Here is a 19,327-nt window from a genome sequence, read left to right on the forward strand (position 1 = left end):
GACCGGCTTTACCTTTTTTTCCTTCTTTATGAAATTACAGTGATCACTGAACATAGTAACGAAACATCCTCCATTGCTAAATGACCGCCTGGCTTAGTCTGGGTGCTCCAGAACACAAGGAGGCACGATGGTGTGAGCCAGCTCTGCTGGGGAGCTTGCAGCAGTCTTTATTCCCTGCTCCTATCCAGTTGTAATGTTCTCAACTGTGTCCACAGCTTGGGGGAAATCCTGGAGATGGCGAAAGACGACTCCACTGTTCGTTGCTTCCAGGGCCTGCTGATTTTTGGAAATGTGATTATCGGTGTAAGTAATGAGTATTTTCCAGGAAATTCTGCTCTTTCTGTAATCACGATTTTAGATCCAACAAAAGTGAGACTTTACAGGAAAATAATGCGATAGAGATTGGTTCCCTTCACCTTTTCTCCCTTTTAAGAAATGTATTAGTAAAACATGCTAGCTAGAATTTAACAATATGAATAATCCTACGTAACTATGTAAGAGAGTTTCCTGGTAGCTCAATAGTAAAGAATCTGCCTGCAGTGCAGGAGATGCAGGAGACTTGGGTTCGATCCCTGGAGTCGGGAAGATCCCTTGGAGAAGGGCATGGCACCCCACTCCAGTATTTTTGCCTGGAGAATCCCATGGACAGAGGAGCCTGGTGGGCTATAGTCAACAGAGTTGCAATGAGTCAGACATGACTGAAGCAACTTAGCACACACCCAAATATGTAATATATCAAAAGACCACGTGGAAAATGAGAGCTACTTCCCTCCAGGCTTTAAACACCAGCATCTGAAAGGAGCCATGCCTACCATGGTTAGTGTGCAGGTATCCTCAGCACACACGTGGCGGTGTGTCTTTCCTTTCCCTCCTGGGTTTGATTTCCATGGACTCCACTACTGGGGGCAGGTGTCTGCATCTTCCTGTTCTGGTCACACAGAGGCCAGGACCGGGATGTGAGAGTAGCTCAATGGCCGGGCTGCACGGGCACAGGGAGGTGAGAACTCTTAGGAGTCAGGATCGCTGGCTCTGGGCCCAGCCCTGCCTGACTCCGCGTGACTCTGGACAGGTCATTGTCTTTCTGGGCCAAGATCCTTCATCTATAAAATCCAGGGAGCAGGAAAGATAACCACCAAGGTTCCTTCCTCCTCCAACATTGCCTGGTTCTCTGGCACTGATAAACATGACCAGGTCCAGTTTAAATATTTATTACAGTCCAGGAATTAGGGTGGTGGGCAGCGGAAATGTAAGTGAAAGATGAGCTTCCTACAGGAAGTCATTGTTTGAGTGGTCCATGCTCCCGAGAGTTTTATGGATGGTCTGAAATTGTCTGGGTCTCCTCCCAAAGACTAAAGTAGAGAGAAATGTGGAAGGAGGCATGAAACCAGTTCGCAGGATGGAAGGAGCTGTGTGGTTGCGTGGCAGTGAGGAGTTTAAGTCAGCTGCTTACAGCCTATGCAGGGGGCAGAGTTAATCCCTCCCAGCACTGCCCCCTCCTCCATCCCTTTCCCAGTGCTGCTCTCCTGGCCTGACTGAACCCTCTCTGCTCACAGATGTGCGGCATCGCCCTGATGGCAGAGTGCATCTTCTTTGTATCAGACCAAAACAGCCTCTACCCGCTGCTTGAAGCCACCAACAACGACGACATCTATGGTGCAGCCTGGATTGGCATGTTTGTTGGCATCTGCCTCTTCTGCCTCTCTGTCCTGGGCATCGTAGGCATCATGAAGTCCAACAGGAAAATCCTTCTGGTGGTAAGACCTGAAAACTCTGTACATTTCTTTCCTGGACCAATTTTGATGGACTGTTTCTTCTTCCCTGAGCGCAGTGCTTTGGTTTTCAGCAGGGTAGGTAGAAGCAGGTGCCAGGTGAGGGGTGAATAGAGGGGAAGACCCTCCCTGCGTGTAGGGGCAAGGATGCTCTCCTCTATCGCAAGTCTAGAAAAGTCCAGTACAGAGAGGCTGAAGGGGAGACACCTGGGGGGTCACCTACTAAGTACATTCTAGATCTTGGCTTCTCTGACTGGTGGCCAGCAGATACAGCCAGGAGCTACATGGGCCAAAGGAGAGACAAAGTGAGAACTCAATGATAAGATTTTTTTTCTCCTGAAAAAAGGTAGTTTAAAATCTTATTATAATAGTAATCAAGTGTTAATATATTAGGATATAAATCACAAAATATGCATAAACTTTTAAGAGAAAGCATGAGCCTCCTTAGACATTTTTGAGCTCAAGGCTGATGATTTTGTGGAATGGCCTACACTTCCCATCTCATGCATTCACTCTGCTTTTTAGGGACCCTGTAAACCCTTGGTGGGCTCCAGGTAGAGATGAGTTTCGGCTCCCACCTACCTATGAAGGCTCTAATTCTGGGCATCCATAGGGAGGTTTCTGCCCCAAACTGCAGACAGCAAGGTTGTGCCCTGACTTTGTAGGTGGAAGCAGGTTTTCAGCCAGCCAGGCTAAGAACCCTCGGTACTAGGTCTAAACTTCCACTCCCTCTACCCATGTTCAGGACAGCAGTTTCTCACCCCAAGATGGGGCCCCACTTCCTACCTAGAAATATCTCTCTTAGCCAAAGGCTGCAGGACCTGAGTTCCGTCTTCATGGAACGAGTCCAGCAAGCTAAGGTGCCTGTTGGTTTGCTTTTCCTGTGGACTAACATCATGCTGGTACCCAGGGAATGTAGAATATTTACATTCTCTGGGTCCTTAGTGTGAGTTAGTCCCAGGGCAAAAGCACCCACCTTTTCAGGGTGGGGAAAGGAATGCAGGGAAAGGTGTCCTTAGAGGTGAGCTTCAGCCGCGTCCTGGTCTCACTCTGAGCCAGTTGTGTGTGCACGGCACAGCTGGGAGCACCCTTGGCCATGCCTGGCAAGGAGACCGAGCCATGCACCCTCCATGCGACTGAGGAGAAACACCTGCACCCTGTGTCTCCTTTCTGGAGCATCTCTAGGGGGATTCTGAGCCTTTTTAAGGGGAGCAAGCAAAGCTCTCGACAAATAGCAAGGCAACAGCTATTACTGCAGGGGTCACCGTCATGACACCTCTGAAGGGGCTCCTGCTGTTAACTGGGAGTGAAAAGTAGCCAAAGCCTTTTCCTGGGCAGAATGGTTAGGGCGGCAGAGGTCCAGCTCTGAGAACCAATCGCCCCTGCCCAGGTAGGAAGAACAGTTTCCTCTGCGCCGCTCCACAGAAGAACCCGAGGACAGTAAGCACTCTGCAAGGCTGAGGACGGCAAAGTAGTCCCCGGCCCATATCCAGAAGTCATTTGTCCTTCCGTTATTCTCCAGCCACAAACAGGGGCAGCGCGCTGTGGAGGCATCATGAGCACACACATACCCCACCACACACACACACACACACACACACACACACACACACACACACCCCACCACCACCAACAAAACTCACAATATGCTGTTTTACTCAACTGACCTGATGCAAGTAGGGTGGGAGTAGGTGAGAGAAGGTGCTGTCAGAGAAGATACATCAGCGGGTGTATCAGACACTAGGTAGAGCCCGTTCCTCTCTGATAAGACTGGACATTGTCAGGAGGCAGGATAGATATTAAACATGGCCCTATTCAGCTTTTTGTGTCCCCGGTAATCCTAAATCTTCAGTACCATAAAGATGTTCCCCAAAGAGAGGGAAGTTAGGAGGCTCTGCCTAGCGTGTGATACACTAAGACTCTCTTGCCAGCCACTGAATGAACACACAGAAACACCAGTTCATTGTCTTGTATGTTTTCCCCCAGTTTAAATGGAAATGCAAGGTGCTGAACTGAGAAAGCTCTGTATTCAACAGTCTTCTATTCTCTGGGAAAAGAAGGGACTTGAGCTGATTAGAACCTAGCACCACGTCTGGCTCCAATCACTGATCAGTGAGGGTTTGTTGAATAATTGTGTAAATGATTGCATAATTATATTTAGGCAAATGTGTACAGAAAACATAATAATTATTTGTTTTAAAAGAACTCTTTGGAGGTAGACATAATTTTTTAATTCCATTTGTTTCCTTTGCAGTATTTCATCCTGATGTTTATTGTATATGCTTTTGAAGTAGCATCTTGTATCACAGCAGCAACACAACGAGACTTTGTGAGTACAGCCTCCCAAAGTGGAGCAGAAACGACTGTATGAATCATCATTACCATGATAACAATACAATAACTGACATGCATTAAGCCCTTACCCTGCACCAGGCATCGTAATATGCACATTCATAATAAATATATAGTTCTTCTCCTCACGATAACCCTCTGAAATAGGTATTAACACTACTGTCATTTTATAGATAAAAAGAAAATGAGACTTAAAAAGTAATTTGTCCAAGGTTACGCAGCTGATAAATGAAAGAGGGGAATCCTGAGTCCAAGCCATGTCCAGGGCCCCAGCTTGCACCGCCATGCCCTTCACACTCTGTCACAGCCACGGGCCTTCCACCAGGATGATCAGTAACCCACTGTACCTAAGACATCTTCCTAAGTCAGCATCCTGCTTTCTCTCCTTTCTCCGTTCCCTGGCTTAGGCCACCCTCCAATGCCTGTCCACCCGGGTTTCACTGGGATGTGTTTGGAGATGGGAGTCTTCTCCCAACACAGGCACTTCAGACACCCGGAACAACCTCACCCCTAATCCCAACCCCCACCCCAGACTCTGAGCTCAGTTTTATTTAGGAGATAATGTTCAGTGCCCCCAGCCACGGGCTAAGCATCACTTTGCCTCCTTGAGGATTAATATGCTAACTCGTCCTCTTGTGTTGCCTCCTCCCACCATAGTTCACACCCAACCTCTTCCTGAAGCAGATGCTGGAGAGATACCAAAACAACAGTCCTCCAAACAATGATGACCAATGGAAAAACAATGGAGTCACCAAGACCTGGGACAGACTTATGCTCCAGGTAATACCTGCTGGGGAGATTCCATTTTGTACCTAAACCAGTATCCAAGGTGTATGGGTGGCTAGGAGCGAAGTCAAAGTTTGGGGACCACAGCCTCCAAAGGGGCCTCCTTCAGCAAAGACTTGAGAGACTTCCCTGGCACTGCAGTGGTTAAGACTCCACCTTGCAATGTGTCGGCTTCCCTGGTGGCTCAGACGGTAAAGAATCTGCCGGCAATGCGGGAGACCTGGCTTTGACCCCTGGGTTGGGAAGATCCCCTGGAGCAGGGCATGGCAACCCACTCCAGTATTCTGGTCTGGAGAATTCCATGGACTAGTCCATGGGGTCGCAAAGAGTTGGGCACAACTGAGCGACTTTCACTTGGCAATGTGGAGGACACAGGTCCAATCCCTGGTCGGAGAGCTAAGATCCTACGTGCCACAGAACAATTGAGCTTGCCTGCAGCAACTACTGAGCCCGATACCGCGACTAGAGAGTCCATGCACTGCCGCAAAAGATCCCGCATGACACAACAAAGACTCCATGTGCGCAACTAAGAGCTGATGCACCCAAGTAAAAAAAAATTAAAAATAAGGGAAACTTGACATAAGCAAGTTCATCTATTTCCTCTCACTTACTGGCAGGGACATATGACTCAGTGAACCCCTAGATCTATATTTTATTTTAAACCATGATGTTGATTCACGTCCATTTATAGGAGTAAAAAAAAATGTAGATTACTCATATGCTCTACTTCTTAGAACTCAGACATCACTTATTAAGAAAATGTTGCCTCCGCCCCACAGTGAGCTCAAGTGGAAATTATTATCTATCTTGCTGACTGAGTGCCTTTTCACACCTGTAGGCTAGTCCTATTCTAGACTTGATCACCCGGTTTTTTCTAACTGGCAATCATAAAGATATCCAAAGTTACCTCAAAAGTACAAGTCTTGCAGAATACCCATTATCATACCCATATGGCTATAAGAATATACATACTTATCTCCTACATATGCCCTTATCTGACCCAACTCTGTACAGCCCTGTCCTCCTTCCCAACCAGCTTCCAATGTTTCCCAGTCTGTCAACAGCAAACTCCTTAGAGCCTCCACCCTTTCTTTGAACTCTCTTTACACTCTATCTTCTAACATTTCCTTCATTTAGTCTCATTTCCTGTTCTGTAGATTTTAGCCCATTAGGACCTCCAGTGTCTTGGTCACTTTCTCATTTCCTATCACTATTCTGACTGTATTTTTCCCGCCACTCAATTAGCAAAGAACTAAGCTTTCCAAATGAAAATGTGAATGGTCACACTTTTGAAAGATCTACTTACCAACTTTTTAAAGTCTGGTCTGAAACAAGTCTGGTTCAAATTTAACCAATTCCCCTCAAAATTCTCACGTCAAATTACAGAACGATTATTTTCTTTGGTGAGATATTTTCCATAATTCAGTGCCAAAAACAGGACATGCTTTTAAGGTAGTTGCTTTATCACCAAGTTTGCTGAATGTATTTGTCTTAAAAGTTGAGAGATGGCATAGTTTTCATTCCTTCCCTTGAAACATTTTTGCAGATTTTATAAAAAGGAAGGAAGGTGATATGAAATGTGTTTTATCCTCTATCCTCAGTTCTATCTAGTACTGGAGTGGGTTGCCACTGCCTCCTCCGAGAGTGCCATGAGCTACGTATTAAGTGATCTTTCTTTCCTATGTAGAGGCATAACCATATGCCACCAGGTTTTGTTGTTTTTTTCTAGTTTATTTTCTCCCACTGTAAAAATAATGCATAATTGCTCCAGAAAAAGTTTTTTAAAAATAGAAAAGTAAAACAAGAATTTCTCATAATTTCTTCACCACAAAAATTTTAATTTTCTGATTCTGTTTGCTCATATGTAACATGAAAATAATTATAACTCTCTCACCTTATTGTATCAAGATACTAAAAATGATGAACATTTATTAAAGGTTTACTAGGGGCCAGGGGCTGTGTAAACACATTAACGGTATTAGCTAATTTAATCTTCACAAGCTTATGAGTCAGGTACTCCATCTGTCCCAGTTTTGCAGGTAAGGAAAATGAGGCCTGGAAAGTTTAACTTGCCAAAAGCTACAGAGCTCATTCAGAGAAGGCAATGGCACCCGACTCCAGTACTCTTGCCTGGAAAATCCCATGGACGGAGGAGCTTGGTAGGCTGCAGTCCATGGGGTCGCCAAGAGTCGGACACGACTGAGCGACTTCACTTTCACTTCTCATTTTCATGCATTGGAGAAGGAAATGGCACCCCACTCCAGTACTCTTGCCTGGAAAATCCCATGGACAGAGGAGCCTGGTAGGCTGCAGTCCATGGGGTCGCCAAGAGTCGGACACGACTGAGCGACTTCACTTTCACTTCTCATTTTCATGCATTGGAGAAGGAAATGGCACCCCACTCCAGTACTCTTGCCTGGAAAATCCCATGGACAGAGGAGCCTGGTAGGCTGCAGTCCATGGGGTCGCCAAGAGTCGGACACGACTGAGCGACTTCACTTTCACTTCTCATTTTCATGCATTGGAGAAGGCAATGGCACCCCACTCCAGTACTCTTGCCTGGAAAATCCCATGGACAGAGGAGCCTGGTAGGCTGCAGTCCATGGGGTCGCTAAGAGTCAGACACAACTGAGCGACTTCACTTTCACTTCTCATTTTCATGCATTGGAGAAGGAAATGGCAACCCACTCCAGTGTTCTTGCCTGGAGAATCCCAGGGATGGGGGAGCCTGGTGGGCTGCCGTCTATGGGGTCCCACAGAGTCGGACACAACTGAAGCGACTTAGCAGCAGCAGCACAGAGCTCATTAATGGCTAGTAAAGTAGTAAATATAAATGTATTTTGAACACTCTAAAACGTAATACCTTAAAAATACCTTCAGCTTTCATTTGCAGATTTCTAGTAAACAGTAAATATGGTACACTTTCCATCTCTTTTCTCCACAAAATCTCAGTTGCTACATTGGTGGTTTTGTCAAGGATCATGGAAGAGAATTTTGTATCTCGTGTGCTAACAGGACAATTGCTGTGGTGTAAATGGCCCATCAGACTGGCAGAAATACACCTCTGCCTTCCGGACTGAGAACAGCGATGCCGACTACCCCTGGCCTCGTCAGTGCTGTGTTATGAACAACCTTAAAGAACCTCTCAACCTGGAAGCCTGCAAACTAGGAGTGCCTGGATACTACCACAATCAGGTGAGTCGTTCCACCCAAGACCTGCCAGAAGGTTTATCTGCTCTTCATGAAGAAAATACTAATTAACTATAGGTAATAGTCTCTCATTAAGGAATTCTGCATCCTTTTTCCTAAACCTCATGTTGACTATTTGCTTCTCTGTTAATAAAATGTAAATGCTAGTCCAGGGCTGATCTAGGAAAATTCACATTTTAATGAATTGAACAGAATATGAGAATTGCAATAGTAAAATCCAATTTTATTTAAATGAAAACTATTTGTACAATGTATGGAATTAGTATTTTGAAAAATATTTACATCAAACAAAGATTTGCTCTATTTTTGCAAAATGTAAATTGAAAAGGATGACATACAAAAGTGCCGGGGTCCAGCCCCAGTGGATCCAGGGTGATTCGAAGGTGGGGACGGAGTCGGCATCTTTGGAAAAATACATATTTAATCACAGATATAGAGAGATTAGAAATGGATAGTGTAGTAGGAAGATTAGTGGAGAAAAAGAGGCTGAATAACTTGGATTACGTGGAATAGCATCCATGCTCCAGATGGGAATTCAGCCAGAAAAACAAGGGCAAGAAAGAAGCGACATGGGGGAATCGGTCTTTCCGGAAACTGATCCGATTTCTTTATTTTGGGGTTTGCTTATATACCTTTTGTTACACATAGGGATGAATACAGAGTCACACGGGGGTCAGCAGTCCTGACCTTTATCAAAATCAGGTGCTTCACATAAATGTATAAAAAAAAGGTCTTAGGGATATTACATCATCTTCTGGCCATGAGTGAGACCTGCTGACATTTTATGATCCTTTCTTTCTGACAACCAAAAAACTTATTTCTTCCAAGGGTGTTTTTTCTTAAACCAGGCACCACCCTCCAAATAAAGTTACATTCCTATAGGGTGAGGGTGTAGTGAGTTACAATCAAGAAAGGAATTTATTTAACCCAAGGTTAACATGATTAGTCTTAAAGGTTAATACTTATTTTTCCTATATGCTTAAAGGTTAATACTATTTCTTCCTATATGCTAGTTATATTCATTATAAGGGTAGGGAACATGGAGATTTAGCAGCAAACATCAGCCCAACAAATGAAAATCCTTTCACCAGTGCTCCCCTTAAGATCTATTTAGTCTTAAGATATGATAAAGTTACATTTTTACAAAGCAAGGACACAGTGATTTATAACAAAGTACAGTGATCTATTACAAAAGAGAAAATCCATTAACTCAAAAAGTCTAGTATTGCTAACATCAAACTACTATATTTCCTTTTCTATATTCCAAATACATTGATTAATATATTCCCAGGTGCTTAAGGATATGGAGGCCTGGTAGCAATCATTGACTCAAGAAGAAGAAAAAGCCCTATGCTAATTAAGACTCTCAAAATACTCCAAAACTCTCTGTGCTGTTTATGGTTAAGAGGTAGTAAACAATCATGTGCATAGTGGCAGGAATATGGATAATCCTGTCACACAAGCTAGTCTGTCAGCAGAGAGGTTTGACCTGAAACATCCTTGTCCCACCCAGAGCAGGGAATTAGCAGCAATTATTGACACAACAAATGAAAAAACCCTTCACCAATATAATTCCTAACCAACACACTATACTAATAATTTCTAACTCCCCAAAAGAATTTGCCTTTAATAAGTCTAAAACATCTCATGCCTCTCAGGTTGGGAGGCTGTAAACAATCACATGTGGCCGGACGAACCTATACAGGCGGGCTAGATAACCTTCAGAGGAGTCCGTAAGGTGAAACACTCTGGTCACGCCCAAGAATTTTTATTGCCTTGGAGCTGCACGTTTACTCCTTCTCCAAGAAAAATGGTTATGGAGGAGAGCATAAAACAGACTCTGGTTTTGGGGTTAGATGCTCGGGAATAGGGGGTTTCCTGAGGCTTGATCACGCCTTTGTGTATGCCAAGCCTCGTTCCTCATGACCTTTGCCATGGGCGGAGTTCCTCACGCTGGCTCCCGGCACAAAAGGAACATTTTGCCAGTTCCAAAGCAATGGTGATTGCTGAGGGTAGATGCAGTAATGATGGATCCCCTTCCTTACTCAGTGGTAAGCTGGGATAGTCTTCCCGAAACATTCGATTGGTGATTTGGGTAAAATGTGGTTTACATACAATTGGTTTTTGAAAAAGTGTTTCCAGCCTGATGAGAATGATATGATGATCATGAAAATTAACATTTACTGAGTACTTATCAGATACCAGACACTATTCCAAGTGCCATACAGATATTAACTCATTAAGGCTCATCAGGTAGTGCCATTTTGATCCCTATTTTACAGAAGAGGAACTAAGATATAGAGATACTAATAAGTGCTTGCCCAAGTCATGCAGCTGGTAGGTAAAAGAGTCAGGACTCAAATGCTAGCAGCCTGGCTGCAGAGCCCAGACTCTAAGCCAAGGAGGAACTTGGTGATCATCCGAAAAAGCCCTGAAGAGAATCCTCATACACTTGAAGTCGGCCTCTAAAATGCTTACACTGCTGTGCCAGTTACCACTTTGAGCAAAGCTAGTTGTGTGCCAGTACATTAAGTAATTGAGAAATGCCAGACTCTTCAGTCTCAGATGAAATAATATGTACTTTCAGAATGAAGGAGAAAGCACTGCTGGTCATCATGCCTCCCCTCCTCCCACCCTTAACACCACCCCCCACCACTTCTGGAAGGGTGCCTGGACTAGGATTGGTTGCATTATCCCAGAAAAGGACATGGGAGTGATACAGATTATGTTGTAGAGTTGTTCAGAGAAACTCCCACTTAGCCTTTCAGCAACATTGTTTTGGTATCATTTTAATTATATTCAGACTGCTAAAAAAAATTTAATGTATTGTCTATAATCACAATATGCAATATAATGATCACTTTGAAGAATGATAAAATGCTTTTAACATTTCAGCCTTGGAACTAGCCCATGCAGATGTAACTTGACTGGACTGTAATTCCATACACACTGATCATGTCTTTGAAAGAGACCAAAAAAGAGGTTTGCCATCAAAAAATTGGTTTGTTTCATAGCCACGCCATTTTCCCTTACACATAGAATATTGTAGTAATGAGGGAACTCTACACTCCTTTTGACACTTTTGTCTCACCCTCCCTAACAGTCCTTGGCCTTACCACCTCCTCCACCCACTAGCTACACCACAACTACAAATTCACGTCATTCAATCACGCTCTCGCACCCAGTTCCTGCATTCTGAAATTCCTCTCTGTCTGACTCCCTGTGCTCCTACTTTCTCAGTCCCCCTCACTCACCCCTGACTAAATCTCTTATCTACACTTTCCTCCTGATTCTCCCTTCTCTGATCTCCCAGATTCCCACACACCACCACTCTCTCCAAGTGACAGGTCCTGCTAATTCTCCTATAGCACTCCCTTTCCACAAAGCAAAGTATGCCACCCCAGTACCTCATATACTCTACTTCTATTATTGCAGCTGATACCTTGAAAAATGAGTATTTGCTTGCAAGCCTGTTTTGTCCATTAGTCTCCTTGAGGGCCATGCATCATTCAATTCTGTATCTCAGTACTTAGCATAATGCCTGGCACAAAACAGGCATCAATAAATGTTTGCTAGGTGGTCAGATGAAGAGGTGAATGACTTTTTCTCATCCACATTGTATTGGGCTGGCCAGAAAGTTTATTCACTTAATAAATACATTGTTCAATGAAATTATTGATGAAAATGAAAAATGTTTATTTTTCATTTTCATTTAAAATTGAACAACCCAGTTTTGAGGCAATCCAACAGCTTTATGAGATCTGCAATTCACAAAGAAAGGCTAACAAAATGAGGGGCAATATCAAATGGGTAGTAATAATAGAAAGCCACCAGAATGTCACATAGCATGTCAGATGCAAATACATACATTCTTACATCATGGTTCATCTGCCCCTAAAATGCTATGTGCAAATTCTGATTCACTACACCTCAAGAACATTATGATGGAACTAAGGAAGATGAAGGTAAGCACCGCTACAATGAGAAAAAGGCATCATGAAAGGTACTAAGTGAGAAGGGGTGAAAACCTGGGACTTTTGTCTGTAAGCTTCATGAGGGCAAGACTCATTTCCGCCTTGTCACAGTTGAATGCCCAGCCTGGAGCCTGGCACCTGGCATAAGTGGGCTTTTAAACATATTACTGGACAAATGACCACCTCCCAGGATTGTCAGGCAGACCAAGTGAGAGATAGATACAAGAGTGTTTGTGAAGCATCAAGTGTGTCAGAAAAAACATCATCGTAGTTATTACTTTCTATCCTGTTCCATTCATCCTAACCAGGTGCCCACTTTGCGGCAGGCACTTGTTCTAGGTTCTAGAGATTCAGCAAGGAGCAAGATAAAGTCCATGCCCTCATAGAGCTTGCACTGTAGTATGGGAGACAGACCACAAACAAGTTACCAAACCAACACACAATCAATGCCAGGTAGTGGTAAGTGCTATAAGCAGAAATAAAGCAGGATAAAGATATAGAAAATGATGGGGAGAGAGTTTTCTCTGGTTGTCGGGAAAGGCTTTATTAAGAGACTTGCACAGAGTTCTGAATTAAGTGAGGAAAGGAGACCCTCAATTAAAGAAAATTGAAGACAGTTCTGAACACAGTAAGTAGCAAGTGAAGAGGCCCTAAGGTGGGGGCTCTCAAGGCAATCCATTTGGCAAGGCCAGAACAAGTGAAGAACAGTAGGAGTGAAGAAGGTAGATTTCTTAGGGCCTAAAGCTTTTCAGATTTGCGGGGAGGTATTCTCCTTTGGTGGAGAAGGCAATGGCACCCCACTCTTGCCTGGAAAATCCCATGGACGGAGGAGCTTGGTAGGCTGCAGTCCATGGGGTCGCTAAGAGTCGGACACGACTGAGTGACTTCCCTTTCATTTTTCACTTTCATGCATTGGAGAAGGAAATGGCAACCCACTCCAGTGTTCTTGCCTGGAAAATCCGAGGGACGGGGAAGCCTGGTGGGCTGCCGTCTATGGAGCCGCACAGAGTCGGACACGACTGAAGTGACTTAGCAGCAGCATTCTGCTTTGGAAAAACAATTTAAATGTTTTTGCATACTATGAATACAAAATTAGGTACATGGCTTTGAAATGGTCTTGCAACTAAGGAGCCCTGAGCCCAAGCTTTGCAGTGAGACAGCTTCTGCTAGCAGTGGCTGGGGCCACAGACAGAGGCAGGGCCGTATCCTATAGCACCTCACAGGCCATCGTGAAGACTTAAAATTTCATCTTAAAATGGTGGGAAACCTTCAGAGGGTTCTGAGCTCCTGCTCAGAAGAAGTCGAAGTGATCTGACATGTTTCACTAGGACCCCTCTGGCACAGTATGAAAACTAGTAGGGTGCCAAGGGTGGACTTGGGCCTCCGGGAAACCAGCGAGCAGAGACTGTAGGAACCCTGGGGTGAGGCCATGGTGGACCAAGGTGGTGGTAGGAAGCAATACATGTTTGGATTTGAAGTGTATTTTAAATCTAAATAGATGTGCTTAAGAGAAAAACAATTAAGCATAATTCCAAGACTCAACTGAGCATCAAGCTGAATGGAGGTGTCAGGTGGATGGAGTAGGGTAAATGGAGGGAAATCAAGGCATGTATAGCAAAGCCAGGGCATGGGAGTGGATGAGCAAGAGACTGGGGCAGGGTCGGAAAGGACTGTAGACACTGGGCAGGGCCTAAACTTCAAGCTCAGCCTTTCAAAGACATTTCTCTCTAGATCTCAGTATTCATAAAACCAATCTGGTCACTGCATTTCCTAGGCATTCCTGTGATTTCAAGGGCTTTAGCAGAGGCCACTCAGATGGCAGGTCTAGCCCTATGCACGTGTATCACTCTAGCACTTTGCATGGCGACTAGGACAGAATGTGCTATGTGTAAAACTAACCAGATTATGGCATGCGTGAATGAATGAATGACTCGATGAGTAAAAAGTGAATCACTCTTTCGCACACACATGGTGGCTCTTCTAGAATCCTGTAAAGATATGTTGAATACAATGTCAAGTGAGAATTCAGAAAGCGCTGTGTAGGAGTTTCTTTAATGATTAAAAAATAAAACCTCTAATTCTCATTAACTAGAAGCACTTTTATTGAAAAACAAATCAAAAAGTGACCCTGCCTTCAAACAAATCACCAATGAAATCTTTAGGGAGAGAAAAACACCTCAAATTTTATAAAGAATACTTTACATTGCCACATATTCAATATGAGAAAGTTTTGCTAAAATAGCAGCACCTCAGTTAGTTAGGTCAAATGAAAAGAAATAGAAATAAATATGATATAGAATAGTTGTTCATCAGGATTATTCCTATTTCTTCAGTAGAGCACAGTTGTCCCGGGGGGGCTGTCCACAGGGATATAGAAATAGCCTGGTCATGTTAAACTGGACTTTGGGCTGGCGTTGATTCAAATCACCTTCCCACCATCTTTTACCTCTTTTTTCTGGTCCCTTTCACGCGGATGTGGAATTGCCCACTTCTCTCCAGGGCTGCTATGAGCTGATCTCTGGACCAATGAACCGACATGCCTGGGGAGTTGCGTGGTTTGGATTTGCCATTCTCTGTTGGACTGTGAGTATTTCCCATCGCATGTTTTATTTCTGAGAGGATAGTGATGAGGAGAGACCTCGAGACTGTCCCTGGTTAACTCAACCACAATAGACTGTCTAGAAACAAAAGCTCAGACCTGGGGGCTTGTCAGCAGGGTGCTGGCACCAGGGGAAGGGCAGTGAATTTCCGGGGGGAGGTAGGCGTGAACCTCCCCTACCAACCAGCTCCTTCTCTGGCTGATTGGGGTGTACTTGCACTTCTCCATCTCTCTAGATCTTATAAATTCATTACAAGTAGACATCGAAGACTGTCATTTCTCTAGATGCCTCCTGCCCAACTCTCACCCGCCTCCCTCCTTACAAAGGGCTGCCTTCACCATTCCCTGCTGGTCCTTCTGCCCACCTTATCTGAAGCACATGCAGACAGGAGGGTATGACAGTGGGTCTCAGTCCTAACCGCACATCAAGACCGCATGGAGGAGCTGGAAGGGGCCATACCTGAGCCCCAACCTCTGAGCTTCAGATTCCAGTCGATTTAGGGGCAGGACCCAGGTCTTTCCTTTTAATTTTCCAGATGATTCTAATTTGCTGTCAGGATTAAGACCCATCACATTCAGGAAGCAGTCTCAAACTTTTGGCTTCAGAACCCCTTTTCACTTTCTCAAAAATTACTGAGGACTCCAAAAACTTTTTATCTATGGCGAAAATTAACCAACTAACCCTGTTACAAATTAACACAGAATTTTTTAAAATATGTGTTAATTCATTTAAAATAACAATAACAAACTATTACATGTTACTGTGAACAATATATTTCTGTGGGGAAAAAAAGAGACTATTTTCTCAAACAAAAAGAAAAGTAGCTTTCATTTTTTTACATTTTTGGCAGTCTCTTCAATGTCTGGCTCTTTCTGAAGACAGTTGGCTTCCCATATTTCATCTTCATTTAATCTGTTATAATATGTTGCTTACATTGAAAGTTTTGAAGGGGATCCATCCTACACACTGATATGTAGTTGAAAAAAAAAGAGGAATATTTTGGTAGCCTTATCTGAAAATAACTGAATATTCTTCTTTGGCACTACCGAAAACTGGTCAAGTAGTAGCAGTTTCTTAAAGGTTAGTTGCAATATGGAATCTCAAACTTCGTCAAAGAACTTTTAGGACTCTGTTACATTAAAGGACATTACATTGGTGTGTCTTGCAATTTGCACAAATCTTTTACCCACTCATGACTGGCCATTTGGGAAAATACTGGTTCACTGCGTGACAGGATAAGCTTCCACGGTGTCTCAGTTGGTAAAGAATCCACCTGCAATGCGTGTAACAGGATGGACTCAGTCACCTCTGCCCCTGTGATGCTTAAGGCAAGATTAGTCTTAAAAATCCAGTGTCCCCTAAGCTTGAATGAACCTAACATAATTTCCCCCCCCCAACTCCAGTGTTTCTAGAACAATTCCTTATTTATTTTTATTTTTCTTGTATTCTAGTTCTGGGTTCTCCTGGGTACCATGTTCTACTGGAGCAGAATTGACTATTAAGAATGAGGTGTACGCACCATACCACTCCCCACAGTGACTTTGGATTTGGTGCTGGAAATGCTCTCTCCTGATGTTCTGCCTTTGTGCTGCCCGGGAACTTACGCATTCTTCCTCACGTTGCCAAGCCAGTTGGTATGGAGTTCCTTTAGCCTCTCAGACTCCTGAAATTTTCAGCACATCTGTTTTCACCCTGATCTAGGATTCTGCAACATTGTTATAGGCTGTAGGAAAGGGAGGATTTAGGATAGTAGATAATAACTATTCCCATCTTTGTTTATTTTTAATGTGGGGGCATAAAGACATTCCTAGGAACCTGTGTTATACTGCAAGTCAAGTCTGTATTGGGATAGCAAATCAGCCTGTATTTCTCACTGCTTTCTAAAAGTACCCTTCAAAGGCTTTCATTGTGTCAGTATTGTCCCAGTGAGAGAACTGAGGAGAAGACTGCTGAAACATATCTTTTGCCTTTGTTCTAAGCTGGCTCCCACCTACAGACTCAAGTGATTCTCTTAAAGCTAGCTTGGGAAACCTTTATTATCCAAGACAAGGCCTGATCTTGATCAAACCGTGGTTGAAATTTCCTCTCAGACACTGCAGAGTGATTCATGCTGGTAACCTCAATTCCCCCACTAATTAAAGTATATGAACTTTTGGGACAAAGGAGAGACCTGTTACATATTTACCACCTTCAACCTAAAACTGCTTTCCAACAGGGAAGAAGCAAGCCAGCTGTTATTTAGGTGATTTAGGGTGATTTGTGCACTGAAAAATATTTTTCTTCTGATCTATTTCCTTTTGTGATCCCGACGGAATTTCTTATAACAACGTTTGTCTTTATATAAATAAAGAGGGTTTTAAATACTTTCACTTCCTTTTCTTTTTAGCACTGTCATAATTGGTCATGTATGAGTCTAGCAAAATGGGTTTTCCAACAGAAGAGCATAGGAGGCTGGTGGGAATTAAAGTTTAGGAGACGGAAAATGCAGTAAGGTGTGGCTTCCCATGGATACTGGGTAATCCGACTGTACATTTAAATGGTTGGAACTTCAAGTTTCTGGTAACAATTTGCGGGGCTGCTGCTCCTCAAATCCTTTCCCCTTACATCTCTGACTCCAACTGCTCAGCTGTACCCCGCCCCCTGCCATGAAGAAAATGTACCTGGCATTTCAGGTACTCTCATGCAGTAGCCGGGTTCCAGGCCTTGGCCTTCCTTGTGCAGCAGACTGAGCCCCAGGGCAGGGAGGGACAAAGCAGGGGGGATGGCACCTTGGCCTGCACCTGGGTGGTAAAGCTGGAGGAGGAGCCTATTCCCCGGACAGGGGTCAAAGGCTCCTGTCATGACACACCACCAGCTTGCCCCTCCCCGGCCTCACTTGCCTCTCCAGGATAGAGCTTGGTGTGGCACATGGCTGAGAAGTTTCTCTCTGGTCTTTTTGAAGAAAGGAAGAGAAAGGAGCTTTACTCTGGGCAAAGCTTTGAGACGCCTCTCCCATCTCCCTTTCCATCCTGTCTAACGTGTTCCGGTGTCTTTTTCTTTTGCCGCTAATTGGATTTCCCAGTGCCCGCAAGCCTGAGCAAATCCTGTCTCGGACCTACTCCTGCCTTCCCTCTTGAAGGCTTCAGAGCTTCAAAATTCTCTCTCCCTACAAAATTCCATTCTCCTGTGACTTGATCTCAGCTAGGTTAAGGGAAAGTGCTTTTGTAAACTAATTCATACTAAAGTGTGAGTGACAGCTAATCCACACTCTCTTAATCTTCTCTGTAGATTTTTTTTCTGAATAACTGAAATGGATCTTTGTTGGTAGAATCCAGTGCAGGAATGCAAGCTGGAAAGAGCTATTGTGGAGAAAGATGGCCTACTGGCTGCTCATTAAATTTTACCCCTGCCTTCTCCACCAAGAAGTAACTAGAAAAAGAATGGGCTTCAGTTGGTCACTACCCACCACCCCCTCTCCAGATAGCCTCCTACCAAGTAAGATCCTGAGCCCAGGTACTCAGTGTGTTCAGCCCCTGGCAGCTGGGGAGGACACATCTTTCAGCTGAGACAGACCCGGGCCTGAGGGCTTCCCTGCAGAGTCCAGCCGTTCAGGACTCCGCACTTCCTGGTACCGGGTTCTGTAGTTTAACCTCAGAGCAGCTCCTCTACCCAGTTCCTGTGTCCACCCTCTCCACCTGCCCTGGAAGCCAAGCCCTGCCCCTCTTCCTTCTGGGATAGAAGTGGGGCTCACAGCAAGACCCAAGCCACACTGTTCAGGGGGAATCCGGACCCAGCCTCATTAAGGGCCCCGCCCACCCACCAATCCAGGGAGAGGGTGACAGCAGGAGAGCTGGGCTCTGGATTGCTGGCTGGAGACACACACAGACAAAACCATCTCAAGAAATCTCCCACTTCAACAGGCCTGCTTATCGGGTGGGTGAAGAACAATTTACCACGAAACTGACACTGAAAATGTGTCAGGCTGACCTTGGGGTAGCTCTTACTCAAGTGCAATACTGGACGGGTCATCACGCTCCTTGGTTGGCCGTCTCCTTCCCAGACTGTTACTCAGGCTTCTGGCAGGCTGTTCACCCTGAACATTAGGAAGCTCATTTATTTTAGCCCTCTAAGTTTTTCCCACATCGGCTGGAATAAACAGGGACTGCTCCTAATCCACGCAGCAGACCAGGTAGTTTCTGGCTACCCATAAAGGCAAGAAGAAATAGCAACCGTCACATGGGTTTGAAAGTTGAATCTCCTCTTAACCTCCACTTAGTGAAGTCGCTCAGTCGTGTTTGACTCTTTGCAATCCCATTGACTGTAGCCTATCAGGCTCCTTTGTCCATGGGATTTTGCAGGCAATAGTCCTGGAGCGGATTGCCATTTCCTTCTCCAACCTCACTCCAATTCCTACCCCCACCAGACTGACCGACAAGCAGGCTGTGGTTGAAGAATTGGAAGCTAAGCTGCTTTCTCATTTCTATAGAATCAACAGTCTCCTCTCCTGTGCCTCGTTTCTCTTCTCTGCTTCCCCTCACCCAGATCCTTATCACCTCCTGTACGTGAGGCTCCATCAAAGAGGAAATGCAGCTTTTTTGCAACGGGTTTGCCGCCAGGACACAGGTGTCGTGAAAACCACCGTTAAACCTAAGCCAAA

General features: G+C 44.5%; 1 protein-coding gene across 1 annotated transcript; it reads left to right on the plus strand.

Annotated features, from left to right (window-relative positions):
• Positions 1–234: 234 nt before the first annotated feature.
• Positions 235–16,213, plus strand: UPK1B (uroplakin 1B). The gene is made up of 7 exons (XM_068982637.1): positions 235–303; positions 1,554–1,754; positions 4,024–4,098; positions 4,779–4,901; positions 7,923–8,102; positions 14,591–14,674; positions 16,143–16,213. The coding sequence occupies exons 1-7, from the start codon at positions 235–237 to the stop codon at positions 16,191–16,193; spliced, it is 783 nt and encodes a 260-aa protein (XP_068838738.1). The 3' UTR covers positions 16,194–16,213.
• The last annotated feature ends 3,114 nt before the right edge of the window (positions 16,214–19,327 follow it).

The sequence above is a fragment of the Capricornis sumatraensis genome, chromosome 1 (assembly GCF_032405125.1).
Source record: "Capricornis sumatraensis isolate serow.1 chromosome 1, serow.2, whole genome shotgun sequence".
NCBI lineage: Eukaryota > Metazoa > Chordata > Mammalia > Artiodactyla > Bovidae > Capricornis > Capricornis sumatraensis.

Bases quoted from the DNA above. Each gene is read 5' to 3' on its own strand.
- UPK1B (XM_068982637.1), top strand. From the start codon at position 235: ATGGCGAAAGACGACTCCACTGTTCGTTGCTTCCAGGGCCTGCTGATT. The intron at 4,902-7,922 runs GTAATACCTGCT...GTGTGCTAACAG, and splicing joins GGGACAGACTTATGCTCCAG to GACAATTGCTGTGGTGTAAA. The intron at 14,675-16,142 runs GTGAGTATTTCC...CTTGTATTCTAG, and splicing joins TTGCCATTCTCTGTTGGACT to TTCTGGGTTCTCCTGGGTAC.